General features: G+C 37.5%; 1 protein-coding gene across 15 annotated transcripts in view; it reads left to right on the top strand.

The window, feature by feature from the left end:
• LOC129621292 (uncharacterized) overlaps positions 1 to 16,704 on the top strand; it is a 694,734-nt gene that overhangs the window by 543,295 nt on the left and 134,735 nt on the right. For 4 of the 15 annotated variants that reach the window (XR_008699185.1, XR_008699196.1, XR_008699208.1 and 1 more), the window contains one exon: positions 6,785 to 7,304. The exons of 6 other annotated variants lie outside the window; for them this stretch is intronic. Coding sequence is in view for 2 of the 9 variants with exons in the window: in XM_055537548.1 (XP_055393523.1) it covers positions 6,785 to 6,821 (37 nt within the window). In the remaining 7 variants the exon portion in view is untranslated. Of the gene's footprint in view, positions 1 to 475; positions 2,554 to 6,784; positions 7,305 to 16,704 lie in introns of those variants that run through there. 5 more of the 15 variants (XR_008699197.1, XR_008699193.1, XR_008699205.1 and 2 more) reach the window with 5 other exon arrangements.

Below are 16,704 nucleotides of genomic sequence, written 5' to 3'. Positions count from 1 at the left end.
TACTGGCTTCTCACACCTTTTCTGATGGTACCCCACACCCAGAACTCCCTTGCTTATTCCATGTACCTGAGTGAAGGCTGTTTCTTGAACATGTCAAGTTAATTCAGCTGGCTTTGCTTTTGATCCTCCCTCTGTCCAAAACCTTCCTTTCGGGTCCTCCAAGCTGGGTTCTTTCTCATCACTTATATCTGATCTCAAATAGTTTCTTTTAAGAGAGAATTTTTTCTAAATTAGCCTCTCACATCCTCCACACTTTAAGTCTGCTTTTTTTCCTTATAATACTCATCACTAGCCAAAATTATCTCTCTAACTTATGTCTTGTCTGCTTCTTCCCAGGAAATTTTCCATGAAGGAAAGGACCTTCATTGTTTTCTTTACAGCTTAATCTCCAATGCTCAACCAACACCTGACAAATAGTAGGGGCTCACTGAATGTTTACTGAATGAATGAATGAATATATATTGTTTTTTTACAGGGATATTAAAAGTGGAGTGCAAAGATAGAGGAAAACAATAGAATGGGAAAGACTAGAGATCTCTTCAAGAAAATTAGAGATACCAAGGGAACATTTCATACAAAGATGGGAACAGAAATGGTATGGACCTAACAGAAGCAGAAGATATTAAGAAGAGGTGGCAAGAATACACAGAAGAACTGCACAAAAAAGATCTTCATGACTCAGATAATCACGATGGTGTGATCACTCACCTAGAGCCAGACATCCTGGAATGTGAAGTCAAGTGGGCCTTAGGAAGCATCACTACAAACAAAGCTAGTGGAGGTGATGGGATTCTAGTTGAGCTATTTCAAATCCTAAAACATGATGCTGTGAAAGTGCTGCATTCAATACGCCAGCAAATTTGGAAAACTCAGCAGTGGCCATAGGACTGGAAAAGGTTAGTTTTAATTTCAATTTCAAAGAAAGGCAATGCCAAAGAATGCTCAAAATACCACTCAATTGCACTCATCTTACACATTAGTAAAGTAATGCTCAAAATTCTCCAAGCTAGGCTTCAATAATATGCAAACCATGAATTTCCAGATTTTCAAGCTGGTTTTGGAAAAGGCAGAGGAATCAGATCAAATTGCCAACATCTGCTGGATCATTGAAAAAGCAAGAGAATTCCAGAAAAACATCTATTTCTGCTTTATTGACTGTGTTAAAGCCTTTAACTGTGTAGATAACAATGAACTGTGGAAAATTCTTCAAGAGATGGGATAGCAGACCACTTGACCTGCCTCCTGATAAATCTGTATGCGGGTCAAGAAACAACAGTTAGAACTGGACATGGAACAACAAACTGCTTCCAAATAGGAAAAGGAGTACATCAAGGCTGTATATTGTCACCCTGCTTATTTAACTTATATGCAGAGTACATCATGAGAAAAGCTGGGCTAGATGAAGCACAAGCTGGAATCAAGATTGCTGGGAGAAATATCAATAATAACCTCAGATATGCAGATGACACCACCCTTATGGCAGAAAGTGAAGAAGAACTAAAGAGCCTCTTGATGAAGTGAAAGAGGAGAGTGAAAAAGTTGACTTAAAGCTCAACATTCAGAAAACTAAGATCTTGGCATCCGGTCCCATCACTTCATGGCAAATAGATGGGGAAACAGTGGAAACAGTGGCTGACTTTATTTTTTTGATCTCCAAAATCATTGCAGATGGTGACTGCAGCCATGAAATTAAAAGACACTTACTCCTTGGAAGGAAAGTTATGACCAAGCTAGACAGCATATTAAAAAGCAGAAACATTACTTTGCCAACTAATCAAAGCTGTGGTTTTTCCTGTGGTCATGTATGGATGTGAGAGTTGGAGTATAAAGAAAGCTGAGTGCTGAAGAATTGATGCTTTTGAACTGTGGTGTTGAAGAAGACTCTTGAGAGTCCCTTGGACTGCAAGGAGATCCAACTAGTCCATCTTAAAGGAAATCAGTCCTGAGTATTCATTGGGAGGACTGATGTTGAAGCTGAAACTCCAATATTTTGGCCACCTGATGCAAAGAGCTGACTCATTTGAAAAGACCCTGATGCTGGGAAAGATTGAAGGTGGGAGGAGAAGGGGGTGACAGAGGAAGAGATGGTTGGATGGCATCACTGATGTGATGGACATGAGTTTGAGTAAAGTCTGGGAGCTGGTGATGGACAGGGAGGCCTGGTGTGCTGCAGTCCATGGGTTCACAGAGTCTGACGTGACTGAGCATCTGAACTGAATAAGTGAAGCACTTGACTCAGGGTAGATGCTTAAATGATGGCGTTTATTCTTATTAAGTACACAAGTAGTATTTGCCTATGAAAGTTGTCAAGTTTTTATTCTAGTACAGATATTAAGTTATTCAGAAATAAATGATCTCTCTAAAGAAATCCTCCACAAGATAATTTACTTGAAGTATGCCATCAGTTTCCTTTTTGAATCCTGACTGATACATCATCTCTGTTCATCAAACAAAAGATTGCTTATTATTTTTCATATTAAGCGCTTTTTTTGGTATGATTTTTAGGAACACTTCTTTCCATATCTGAGTAAGAATAACTACTCTTACCTTTGTTGTTTTCTTGTTTCTTATATATATCTATCACATCGCTTACAATACTTTATTGCATGTTGGTGGTAAAGTATCAGTAATCTTTATTAGACTCTGCCCTTGAGGAGAAGGCTTATGTCTTATTTGTCTTGGTATTTGTAACACCAGCTACATTGCTGACTTCTTAGTGGCCACTTGATGATTAATTGTTGAACGAGTAACTCTGAAAACTATCATGTACCATATGTATTTTAGGAGTTTGTATTTTTGTCTTGATAGGAGTGTGTCTTTTTACTGTGATTGCCAAGACCTTAAATTCTGGTCCACAGTGATGATATTAGAAATTTTATAGATTTTGCACTTATTCTGAAAAGGTGATAATTGACACAACTCAGTGCTACAGTAAAGCTAGGGAAGTAGGTCAGGTTAACTGTGTGGGTGCAAACTGTGGATATTCAGTGGGGCAGTTAACCTCAAGGAGGAAGGTAAGTAGGGAAAAGACACTGCAAGGAGTTTAAGTTGACAACAGTATTAAAGATTTCCAACCCAAATTAATTCCAATAAATAAATACATACAGTTTTTAAAAACAGTGAAAAACTATTTTACAGTGAGCAAAAGTTTGTTGTTAAATATTGGTCTTCCTGATTCAGAGTTAGGTTCTAGTGCTTTTCAAAAGGCACAAGCTTTGTCTTCTTCCTGAAATTGGTTCCTACTTTTGTTTTTCATAATTAAGACATCAAAGGACAAATGATCATGATGGACTGTGTTTTATAATGGTAGTGTATTCAGGGTGTTTACAAATTATATTTCAAAGTTAAAGTATCACTGGCTATTTTAGATAGAATTATATCTTTACATAAGCAAGCCAGCAACCATTTAAATATACTCTAGATATGTAATTAATAACTTAATGGTGTTCACAATATTAGCAGGAGTATGTATTGTTCTCCATTGTTTTTTAATTATATTAAAAGAGTAAGTGGAAATTCACCTACATGGCAAAAGAATATGAAGAAAGCAGTATATAATTTGTTTAAATGTCTCTTAAGACAAATTCAGGTAACCCCATTTATTTAAACCATGTCTTCAGTGAAAGTCTTGTTAATGGCCTCAAATCTTCCAGGTCTGGTTTACATTAATCTGTATAGATGATTTTACTCTTTCTTCCAGTACTGAAGACCACACCAAAGTCTAGTACGCATGTGATGACTTTCTTGGTTACTTGGTGAAGATTTTAGAGTCAGTATTTTACATCACTCTGATTGTCAGATTGTGTCTTTGAGATGTCAAAGGCATGAGAATAAAGCTGGTTGTATACATGGACAATTAGGAAGCCACTTATTTGGTATGTTTTCAGGGAAAAAATAAAATTCTACCACTTTATCTGTCACCACTTATCTTCCCCATTAATCTAAGCTGATGTCTAAGATTTCTCATCAATTTCACTTATTTTGAATTAAAATAACCTCTTTCACTAGACTCTGTTTTAATATAAACATTCAAGCCCTGATGGCGAAGTCTTATTAATCAACAAGCATGGATGAACTCATAATAATAGATAAGCTTAAAAATGAGAATGATGCCCCATAGAATTCCATCCTTGGTCCTTCTTTCTTTCCACACCAATGTTTATACTTGAGCATTCTTTTTCACTCCTGCAAAAATATTATTATTTTCCAAGGATGCCCTGGAAGTCACCTACATCAGGAATGACCTCGGGTGCCTGCTAAAATGCAAAATACTAGAGCATTTATCAGGCCTATTGTAACAGAGAATCCTAGGGCAATATTGTGAAATGTACGCTGAAACATTTTTAACTTTCTAAGTAATCACTGACCTATTGTGATGGCTCTTTGTCTATATCTTGGACTCGTTCCTCTTTTTTTTTTTTTAAAGATACAATTTACAAACAATACCGCTAACCTTTTTAGAGTTTATAATTCAGTGGTTTTTTAGCATACTCAGAAGGTTTTATGACTATCAATATTATCTGGAAGAGGTTGGAGGCAAGTACTGTGGAGAATTCAGTTATGTGGGAGAGTCAAAAAGAGATGTATTAAAAGAATTAGATGTATTGTTAAGTGTTACAGATGCTTACATTAGATATTGTGTGGTTTCATCACTTTCAATAGTAACATTTAAAGTATCTCTGCGGAGATAGTGCATGGTGGGGCTGGGGGTGGGGATGAGGATAAGTATTGTTCCAAATTGAAAAGATGAGTTCTTACTCCATGTAGTATTTATGTAGTATATGTTTGTGGCATTTATATAGTAAAACATAAAAGAATGGTCCATGTAAAACAATACATCTGATGGTAAGTCCCTGTGACTCTCAGGCTAAGGAGCTGCTTTGGACACTTCCCTTCTTCTAATCCTTAATACAAAGTGTGTAGACCTTCTTCTAATCCTTAATACAAAGTGTGTAGAAGACAGCTGTTCACATCGTCATAGGTGAGAATGGGCCTTATTAGGCTCAGCCTCTCAAGTGCTATCCATTTTCCCTGTAGTCAGGTGTATGATACTAGCTAATGGCCTCTTCACCAAATAAAGCTGAAAAACTTTCATTAATAAGAACTCTGAAAGCAAAAGCATAATGTTTTAAGTCACAAGCATTAAAAGTGAAATTCTCCCTCTTGACCCTCAATAATACTAGTTTTTATTTTTAATAGAACTCTAAGAATGTTATTTACATATATGTATTTAAGGTTTATTTGCTTCTTGGTATCTGCCAAATTTCTTTGAGTATTCTTTTTAGTTATTTCTTTTCATGGAATTTCTCTTTTTAAAGTTGGAACAACAGATGGGTTGGATCAATATAGTCAGAAAAGTCAGAGTGATGCCTTTAAGTCATTGCCAAGTTTGGGATTTTCAAAAATGCAGTTGAAATTCTAATGGCTGTTTTTTATGGTGGAAATTAAAGTGAGGATTTTGAAAGGGTCAACATTCAGAAAACTTAGATAATGGCATCCGGTCCCATCACTTCATGGCAAATAGATGGGGAAACAGTGGCTGACTTTATTTTTCTGGGCTCCAAAATCACCGCAGATGGTGATTGCAGCCATGAAATGAAAAGACGCTTACTCCTTGGAAGGAAAGTTATGACCAACCTAGACAGCACACTGAAAAGCAAAAACATTACTTTTTTCACAAAGGTCTGTCTAGTCAAGGCTATGGTTTTTCCAGTGGTCATGTATGGATGTGAGAGTTGGACTGTGAAGAAAGCTGAGTGCTGAAGAATTGATGCTTTTGAACTGTGGTGTTGGAGAATACTCTTGAGAGTCACTTGGACTGCAAGAAGATCCAACCAGTCCATCCTAAAGGAAATCAGTCTTAAATATTCATTGGAAGGACTGATGCTGAAGCTGAAGCTCCAATCCTTTGGCCACCTGATGTGAAGAGCTGACTCATTTGAAAAGACCCTGATTCTGGGAAAGATTGAGGGCAGGAGAAGGGGACGACAGAGGATGAGATGGTTGGATGGCATCACCAACTCAATGGACATGGGTTTGGGTGGACTCCAGGAGTTGGTGATGGACAGGGAGGCCTGGCGTGATGTGGTTCATGGGGTTGCAAAGAGTTGGACACAAGTGAGTGACTGAACTGAACTGAATTATATTAATTCATAAACACCTGACTTGTGTTTGAGAAAAATTGATGCTTAGCACAGGTGCATTTTTTGTGCAATGTTTTGTAAGGCAAGGATTTGTCAGATCTTCTTTTCATGAGTGAAAGCTACTTTCTGAGTAATAGTGTACAAAAGTGCCCAATTTGAAATACAATAAGGCTGATTTATTAAAACCAAGTTCCATATATGTAAGTGATTCTTCAATTACTTGACTAAATTAAATATTTTTAACCAAAATGATTTGAATATAGACAATATTTGAATACCAAAAACATGCCCCATCTCTTTGAGGAATAATATATTTGGCCTTGTTATCTTAAGGAAGCTCTGAAGAATTTTTCTCCTCCCTTACCTAGTGTTTCATGTAAACACATGACTAAGATTGCAAATTATAGGCCAAAGTGGATTCTTTTTTTTCTTCCCACTCCTCCAAACTTTAAGTGTCCCAAGAGAAAGGTTTTAATGAAATCACCATCTCAGCCTTAGCTATTGCATCTAGCTTGACACTGGGAATACTTGTTATAGGCAAGTTGAAAATTTTTAAATCATGAAAGATTTACATGAATGTTGTAAGGTTTGAAATGTTTTATGGCATGTTCATTCACACTAAATCAGCCTTTGCTTTTTAGATTTTTCTTGCAAGACACTTATGCAAATCCAAAATGACAGGAATGGATTTAAAATGAATTTCAGCATCTGAAGATTAGCAAAAGACGACAGACTCATAAAGTGCCATACTCTTTCTGAGGATGAAAACTTTGAGACATTGTAAGCTGGAGCAGACTGGAATGAGAATAGATAAACAGACTAAAGCTATTAATTTCATCTTTGTTATTGAAGCAGCTCAATCCTTTACTCTCAGGATGCCTTCACATCTGTTCCATGGTCTTTGGGAAGCAATACCATCTATGGCATATAAATGGCTCTGCTCAAAGGCTTATCTTCTGTGTTTTCCTTATCATGTTGCATTGAACTAAGCATAGAAGAGTTTTTACATATTAGTAAAATCTTTATGGCAAAGGACTGAATAGTTATTTGATGAATTTGGTACTGTTCTTCACAGAAGTTGACTTTTCCCATGACAGAGTATAAAAAGATGTGCTGTGTCACTTTTTAGTCATCAAATAAATATGTGATTAGTTGTATGTCAATCCAGAGAATTTGTTTATTGCTCTCCCTTCTTAGTTTTCAGACGTCTGTTTTCATTTTCCCATATTAACTGCCTCTATCAACAGACTCCAGGGAAGTGAAGGGCTCAAGTTTTGGTGATCAGTCATTTGATTTTTTGACAATGTGGTGAAGAATATAAAAAAGTGAACAAACAACTCTAGTAACACTAAGTGCTACAGAGAAGAATTACAGTTAAGATGGTTGTGGCAGGTGGTATTTTCCAAATATGGTTGCAAGACCAGCATCCACACTCCATGCTCTTCAATGTGACCTTGACCTCCACCATCAAGAGGTGGAGTCTAATTCCCCTTCTCCTGATTCTGGTCTGGCCATAGTGATATTCTTGTTTCCAGTAAAGTGAATCTGAAGTCATGCTGTAGGGTTTCTCTGCTGGGTCAGAAGGAGTGTGACGGCTTTTGCCGTGGACTCTTGGAACCCTGCTTCCTGCTTGCCCCTTTTTAGAAGTTTCCCTTTTTGGCCTTGGGCCCTTTGACCTGGACTAGTAGGCTGCTCAGAGCCCCATGCCTCAGAGTGTTGTTGTACTAGAAAATTCCAAGAAATCATTCCAAAGACCTCTTTTTTGTGTGCCTGGTATTGGCTAGGGCTAGTGATGCTAAGAAGTGACTTAGCAGCAGCAGCAGCAGTGATGCTATCTGGACAGGATGCCTCAGGCTGGACTGAATCTTAGACCCGCAGATCCACTCCTCTGATCCTCTGTACTAGACCCACGGTTGAGCAGCAGACCTGAGGATTGTGCCTTGAGAGTTGTCCAGGAGCTCTGCACCTGGGCCCAAGTTCTAGGAGGGCAGCTCCTTGAGCTGTTCTCTCTTTCTGGCCTGTGTCATGTTTATTTGGGGAGATAATGTGAGTTTGTGTTGTCAGAATAGTGCTGACATGATGACTTGGGGTGACTCAGTCGCACTCTAGATTCATGATGCACCTAGAGCTCAGAGCTAGTGAAGGTCCAGAGCTCTGACAGTCCTCAGAATGAGGGCTTGAGTTGTCATCCAGGTTGTGACTACAGTGTGGACTTCAGCCTACAGCATGGGAGTCTTAAGCTGGGATGGATGAGTAAGGGACATTCCTTACACTAATGGAACTAACTGCTCTATTCACTTCGCCTATAACACTTAATAGACAATTATAAGAAAGAAGCACACTCCGTGTGTGCACATATGAGCACATGCATGCATGCGCCCAGTACTTAGTCTATAATGAGCCCCTCTAGGAAGTATATGCTGAATTGGTTTGTTGAATTAAAAAGTTGCCAGTACTCAGATCTTCTGTATTCACAAAAATAATTGGTCAGATCAGAACAAAAATAAATTTAAGGTATAAACTTTAATTCTGGGTGGATCAATTATAGAAGCTTTAGGACTTGTCAGGTTTGTGTGTTTTCAGTCTCAACTTCCGCTGCCCAAACAGTGTTTGTCTTGCTTGGCTTTGAATCTCTGGGGTGAGCATACCATGCTCCCTTAGGTGCTATTGCATTGTTATAAGGATACTTGCTCTTAAGGAATTAATAAGAATTACCTTTTTAAAAATAGAAGGTCTTAATTAATTCTTCATATGTTCCAGATACATTTTTTCCTGAAGAAATGCAGATGGCTTCAACACAGTAGTATATTTGTTACTGTTAGAAAATGCCTCCTCTTGTATGAAAAATGGCTGTTACACCATCAAACATATGTATTGGCATATACACCCAACAGTGTATTATTCTATAAGGAAATAACTCACACAAGCATTGTTAAGTTTCTTCATATAAATTTTTAAAAAAATAGGCTTAAAATTGTTGAAACTTTAACATCTTTTTTTATAAAAATATATTTCAATTATACTCTTTACTAATACAGTGTTTCAGGTTTAAAAATAAAATAAAATAAAATATAAAAAATAAATAAATAAAATGTCCCACAATAAAAATAAAATAAAATAAAATAAAATTCGGTTAATATTTTCTTCATCATTTGGATGAAGAGAGGTAATTCAGGTACTTAGGATTGCTTTCATGTGGTAGATATATTCTCACTACAAATATTTTTTTAATTATAAAGAATTGCAAATCATATAAAATCTTTCATGTACTATAAGATACTATCTTAAGTGTGTTTCATGAATTAACTCATACAGTTCTCACAGCAACCTTATGAAGTAAGCGTATAAGTTCCAGGGGGATCATTTAATTTATATCAGGTTAACATAACTAGTAGGTAATAGATTTGCCACTTGTGCCTAGGTGGACTGGCTTCAAAGTGTGAGCACTTAACCACTATGCTTTTGATGTTATGAAGTTAAATATAAATATTTCTGTTATTAGGCTAATGAGAAGTTTTCAGTTTGAGATGGAATGAATAATCTGAGTGTGGTAAACTAACATATGAAGTAGAATGTGGCAACAACCATAGATTCCATGGCTTTCCAAGTGTATCCTTTCAAGGGGGATACCTACAAGTGAAACCTGGTAGAGGTTAAAGATGATATCAAATGGAGCAACTTTGAACACCCATCCATTCATCCATCAATCTATTAACTTAATAAGTATTCATGAAATGATTTATCACATAATATCTGTAAGTTACAATGCTAAAGACTATGAAAAATATAAAATATAAAATATGACTCCTTCCCCCATGACCCCTATTTAAAAATGACATTTTAAGTATGAACAAATGTAAGTGCTTTAGGGTGTTACTGAAATTTTTCCTTAAGGTTGGGATAATCATACTGATAATATAGATAAGATGGTTTCATAGGCCCCATCATAGGTTTCATAGGTTGCAAAATATACAACACAGAGTAATCACACCATCATAAAGTACTTGCTAGAGTTGTATACAGCTTCCCAGATGATTCTTAGGCTCACTATGTTTTGAGAACTATGCAGACATTAATCTTGAACTTTTATATTTTGTTGTATGTCACATTATACGTTATATTTGTTGCATGTCCTTAATTTTTTGTGGTGGCATACATCCTTTGGCAGTTTACAAAGCCTATCATAGATATATGCTCATGAAATATTAGGAGCAGAAGTGGAACACAGTATGGTGAGTGTTTTGAGTTGAAATGTGTTTTTCCTCAAAAGTCATGTTTTGAAGCCCTAACTCCCAGTACTACTGAATGTGACCTTATTTAGGACTAGGGGTGCTTTCGATGTTATTACAGTTGACCCTTGAACAGCATGGGAGTTAGCGGCTCTGATCTTCTGTACTGTAGAAAATATGCATACGGCTTATAGTTGGCCCTCTGTATTGTGGTTCCTCTGTATCCTCAGCTCCTTTGTATTCATGGTTTCATATCTGTGGATTCAGCCAGTGGAAGATCATATAGCGCTGTAGTATTTACCATTTAAAAAATGTTCATATAAGTGGACTGGGCCTGGTGGTCTACAGTCCATGGGGTCATGAAAGAGTTGGGCACAACTTAGCAACTACACACATACACACAGTTCAACCCGTGTTGTTGAAGGGCCAACTGTAGTTAAGATAAAGTCATTCTGAAGCAAAGCGGATTCCTGTCCATCATGACTGGAGTCCTTATAGTAAAGGACATACACATGGGTAGAACACCATTGAAGACTGAGTTATGCTGCCACAAACTAAAGAACTACTTAGTAGGCCTGCAACAGATTTTTCCTTAGCACTTTCAGATAGAGCATAGCTTTGCTGATACCTTGATCTCAGACTTCTCGTTTTGAAAAGAGTGAGACAACAAATTTCTATTGTTTAAGCAACTCAGTGTGTTACACTGTGTTATGGCAGCCTTAGCAAACTAATACAGTGGGGAAGGAAGATAATTTTTTCCAAAATACTTGATTAGGCCTCTAGATTATTATTGCATGTAAGTAACTTACAGATACATTAAGATATAGTTGCCTAGAACTATTCTAAAATTGAAAGGCTAATTGGGAAGTAAGTTAATGGTTAAAAAAACAATAAAAGTGAAAGAAAGTGTTAGTTGCTCAGTTGTGTCCTATTCTTTGTGACCCCATGGACTGTAATCCACCAGGTTCCTCTGTCTGTGGAATTCTCCAGACAAGAGTACTAGAGTGGGTAGCCATTCCCTTCTCCAGGGGATCTTTCAAACCCATGGATCAAACCCAGGTCTCTTGCACTGCAGGCAGATTCTTTACCACCTGGGAAGCCAAAATGAACTTTAGCTCTAGAAGGATCTGGATCCTAAATTCAGGTCCACTGCTTATTATCTATGTCACCTACAGTACATTAATTTTTCTTAGCCTTTGTATTCTCATCTGTTGAGTAGTAATGGTAGTATATGTCTATCTTATATAGTTGAGGTAAGTGCCTGTGTGCGTGCTAAGTCGCTTCAGTCGTGTCTGACTCTTTGCGACCCTATGGACTGTAACCCGTCAGGCTCCTCTGTCCCTCATTTATCCAGGCAAGACTACTAGAGTGGGTTGCCATGTCCTTCTCTAGGGGATCTTCTTGACCCAGAGATTGAACCCACATCTCTTATGTCTCTGCATTGGCAGGTAGGTTCTTACTGCTAGAGCCACCTGGGAAGCCCAGTTCCGTTACAAAGAGATAATATCTGAAAACAGAGAACACCTTAAAACAGTGTTTGGTACTATGGAAGCACTCAATAAATGAAAACTCTTGTTAGGACTTATTATTATCCATCAATTAGTGTTAAGTCTACAGTGATTCCCCTACAGAAAGAGAGTAAAACTGATTTTATTTTTGCTTTTATTCTCCATTATACTAGATATGAGAACCTGGCAACTTGTTTGAGTTGATGGCTAGAAGAGGGTTATGGATGTATCATTATGAGACTTCCCATGCAATTTATGGATGGATGGAATTTATAGCTTTGTAAATAAAGTGATTTAACTGTTAAATAAATATGTTAGTTTATTTACAATATAATACAGTGCTGACCCAGACTGAAGAGTGTTCACCAAATCAAACATTTCCAGCCTAGAAAGGTCCACTCATAAGGTATTTTTCTTTCTGTCCCAGGACATTTTACTTTGTATATGCAAAAAATACAGTGGGACAACACTTAACTCAAGCTAATGCTTTCTCATTTCCAAATTTAGGAAGTTTAAAGAAGAAAATAAAAACCACTATTCACAATAGCCATAGATAAGAAACAAGCACTTAAATTCTTGATGTATATCCATATATGTATATGTATGTTATACATAACATATATATAACATGTATATATGCATATATATGGTTAAAAATAAATAAACATAGCTCAGTCTGTCTATATATAATTTTAAAAAACTTTTATATGCTGAACATGAATATAATTTTTTAAGACTATGAGGCTAATAACTTCAAATATGTGTCCATATATTTGTATAGTCCAAAACTTAGTAGATCCTATATTGTGTATATTTTCATTGTTTTAAAATACTGAAAAGTATGAGTGTGACTATTCTTGAATATAATTCTTTGTGAAATTCTCTAAGTTTTCCTTAGAGTAAACTGAAAGTTTGAGTCCTTATTAATGACCACATAAACCTTGGTTTCAAGTAACTGACATGTAAAAATAATTCAAGAAATCTGACTTGGGATGCATTTTCACATAGAGCCTATTTTGACTAAATTCAGTGAAAAATAAAGTTGTAATTAAATAATGAATAAATTTCATATGTCATTTTTATGACATGCTGCTGCTGCTGCTGCTTCTGTCGCTTCAGTTGTGTCCAACTCTGTGCGACCCCATAGACGGCAGCCCACTAGGCTCCCCCGTCCCTGGGATTCTCCAGGCAAGAACACTGGAGTGGGTTGCCATTTCCTTCTCCAATGCATGAAAGTGAAAAGTGAAAGGGAAGTCGCTCAGTCATGTCCGACTCTTAGCAACCCCATGGACTGCAGCCCACCAGGCTTCTCTGTCCATGGGACTTTCCAGGCAAGAGTACTGGAGTGGGATGCCATATGAAACCCAAATACCAGGTTTCTTGTTTTAATGTCCTCTAAATAAGGCCTTTGGTTGCCTGGACTCCAAGTTGGCCATAAAACAACATTGTCCCATAGCTGTCATTATCATTATGATAACAGCTAACATTTGTGAAATGCTGCAATGGGTGCTTTTTGCATTATTTTAATAAATCCTTTCAGAGCACTATGTAGAAGGCATTATCATGTCCATTTTGAATTGGAAAAAAAGCAGCCTAAAAATAAGTCACTTTCCAACATCCCAGAGTAAATGGCAGAACAAGTTGAAAGTCAAGCCCAGGGCTGTCTGCCTTCAGAGCACAGACTCTTATGCAATATGCCCTGTGTGTTAGTCACTCAGTTGTGTCCAACTCTTGGTGACCCCATGGAATGTAGCCCGCCAGGCTCCATTGTCCTTGGGATACGCCAGGCAAGAATACTGGAGTGGGTTACCATTTCCTTCTCCAGGATTATGCCCTGTGACCGCTCCAAACATTTAGAGATTCTTAGGATTCTCAAAACTGTTCACAGTTTGGATCCGTTGTGCTGTACTGTGCTGTTCTAAGTCACTTTAGTGGTGTCTGACTCTTTGCAGTCCCATGGACTGTAGCCCTCCAGCCTCCTCTGTCTATGGGATTCTCCAGGCAAGAACACTGGAGTGGGTTCCCATTTCCTTCTCCAGATTTATGCCCTGAGACCTCTCCAAACATTTAGGGATTCTTAGGATTCTAAAAACTGTTCAGAGTTTGAATCCACTAGAGTCTCTTGTAATTAGGAACATCCTACACTTTCCTTCATATTTATCCCACTTCAAAATTATATTTCCACTTCCAGAGTGGTACTGGCTTCTTGTTAAATATCTAAGCCCTAACAACATGTTCCAGGGCATTTGAAAGTTTATGCATTTTAGAAGGGAGACCATATAAACTTTGCTCATGGTTCATGCTCCTGAGACTTCTTGGCAAAGATACTATGTTCTATAAACTTTCACTCTATAATCCAGATCATGAACTCCTTATTGCCAAATTCAAACTTAAATTGAAGAAAGTAGGGAAAACCACTAGACCATTCAGGTATGATCTAAATCAAATCCCTTATGAGTATAAGTGGAAGTGACAAATAGATTCAAGGGATTAGATCTGATAGACAGAGTGCCTGAAGAACTATGGACAGAGGTTTGTGACATTGTACACAAGGCAGTGATCAAGACCATCCCCAAGAAAAAGAAATGCTAAAAGGAAAAATGGTTGTCTGACAAGGTCTTACAAATAGCTAAGAAAAGAAGAAAAGCTAAAGGCAAAGGAGAAAAGGAAAGATATACCCATTTGGATGCAGAGTTCCAAAGAATAGTGAGGAGATAAGAAGGCTTTCCTCAGAGATCAGCGCAAAGAAATAGAGGAAAACAATAGAATGGGAAAGACTAGAGATCTCTTCAAGATAATGAGAGATACCAAAGGAACATTTCATGCAAAGATGAGCACAATAAAGGACAGAAATGGTATGGACCTAATAGAAGCAGATGATATTAAGAAGAAGTGTCAAGAATACACAGAAGAATGATACAAAAAAGATCTTCATGCTCCAGATAACCACAATGGTGTGAATACTCAATACTCACCTAGAGCCAGACATTGTGGAATGTGAAGGCAAGTGGGCCTTAGGAAGCATCACTACAAACAAAGCTAGTGGAAGTGATGGGATTCCAAATGAGCTATTTCAAATCCTGAAAGGTGATGCTGTGAAAGTGCTGCACTCAATATGTCAGCAAATCTGGAAAACACAGTAGTGACCACAGGACTGGAAAAGGTCAGTTTTCATTCCAATCCAAAGAAAGGCAATGTCAAAGAATGTTCAAACTATGGCACCATTGCACTCATCTCACACACTAGTAAAGTAATGCTCAAAATTCTCCAAGCCAGACTTCAGCAGTATGTGAATTGTGAACTTCCAGATGTTCAAGCTGGATTTAGAAAAGGCAGAGGAACCAGAGATTAAATTGCCAACATCTGTTGGATCATTGAAAAAGCAAGAGTTCCAGAAAAACATCTACTTTTGATTTATTGACTTTGCCAAAACCTTTGACTAAGTGGATCACCACAAACTGTGGAAAATTCTTCAAGAGATGGGAATAGCAGACCAGCTGACCTGCCTCTTGATAAATCTGTATGCAAGTCAAGAAACAACAGTTAGAACTGGACATGGAACAAGAGACTGGTTCCAAATTGGGAAAGGAGTACGTCCAGGCTGTATATTGTCACCCTGCTTATTTAACTTATATGCAGAGTACATCACACAAGATGCCGGGCTGGATGAAGCACAAGCTGGAATCAAGATTGCTGGGAGAAATATCAATAACCTCAGATATGCAGATGACACCATCCTTATGGCAGAAAGTTAAGAAGAACTAAAGAGCCTCTTGATGAAAGAGGAGAGTGAAAAAGTTGGTTTAAAACTCAACATTCAGAAAACTAAGATCATCGCATCTGGTCCCATCACTTCATGGCAAATAGATGGGGAAACAATGAAAACAGTGAGAGACTTTTATTTTTGGAGGGCTCCAAAATCACTGCAGATGGTGACTGCAGCCATGAAATTAAAAGACCCTTGCTCCTTGGAAGAAAAGTTATGACAAACTTAGACAGCATATTAAAAAGCAGAGACATTACTTTGCCAACAAATTCGTCTAGTTAAAGCTGTGGTTTTTCCAGTAGTCATGTATAGATGTCAGAGTTGGACTATAACAAAAACTAAGCGCTGAAGAATTAACTGCTCTGAACTGTGGTGTTGGAGAAGACTCTTGAGAGTCCCTTGGACTGCAAGGAGATCCAACCAGTCCATCTTAAAGGAAATCATTCCTGAATATTCATTGGAAGGACTGATGCTGAAGCTGAAACTCCAATACTTTGGCTACCTGATAAGAAGAACAGACTCATTTGAAAACACCCTGATGCTGGGAATGATTGAAAGCGGGAGTAGAAGGGGGCGACAGAGGAAGAGATGGTTGGATGGCATCACTGATGCGACAGACATGAGTTTGAACAGGCTCCAGGATTGGTGATGGACAGAGAGGCCTGGCGTGCTGTATCCTGACATGGGGTCACAAAGAGTTGGACATGACTGAGTGAATGAACTGAACTGAACTGAGCCCAGAAATTATATAATTAATATTTATTTTAAAATATCATTGATGATGCCTGTGGTGGAGATGATAGGTTTTTATCTGGGGTTTAGCATGGGGAGCGTATACAGTTGTTACAAATCTTATAAACTTGGACATTCAACTCCCTTGTAATTTTCATAGAGCAATCTCAAAAGAAAACGTTCAAAATATTAGACATATTGTACAGAAATAATCCCTTTACAGTGACTAAACAGAAAAAAGAAAAACAATACACATTTAAAGAAAAGAATTTATATAATATTTGAATGCTTACAAAATGTCATGAGAGATGCAGGTCAGTCTAAAT

This window comes from Bubalus kerabau, chromosome 10, assembly GCF_029407905.1.
Source record: "Bubalus kerabau isolate K-KA32 ecotype Philippines breed swamp buffalo chromosome 10, PCC_UOA_SB_1v2, whole genome shotgun sequence".
NCBI classification, from domain to species: domain Eukaryota; kingdom Metazoa; phylum Chordata; class Mammalia; order Artiodactyla; family Bovidae; genus Bubalus; species Bubalus kerabau.
The sequence above is the reverse complement of the archived record's forward strand: the minus strand, read 5'-3'. Positions and strand labels throughout refer to the sequence as shown.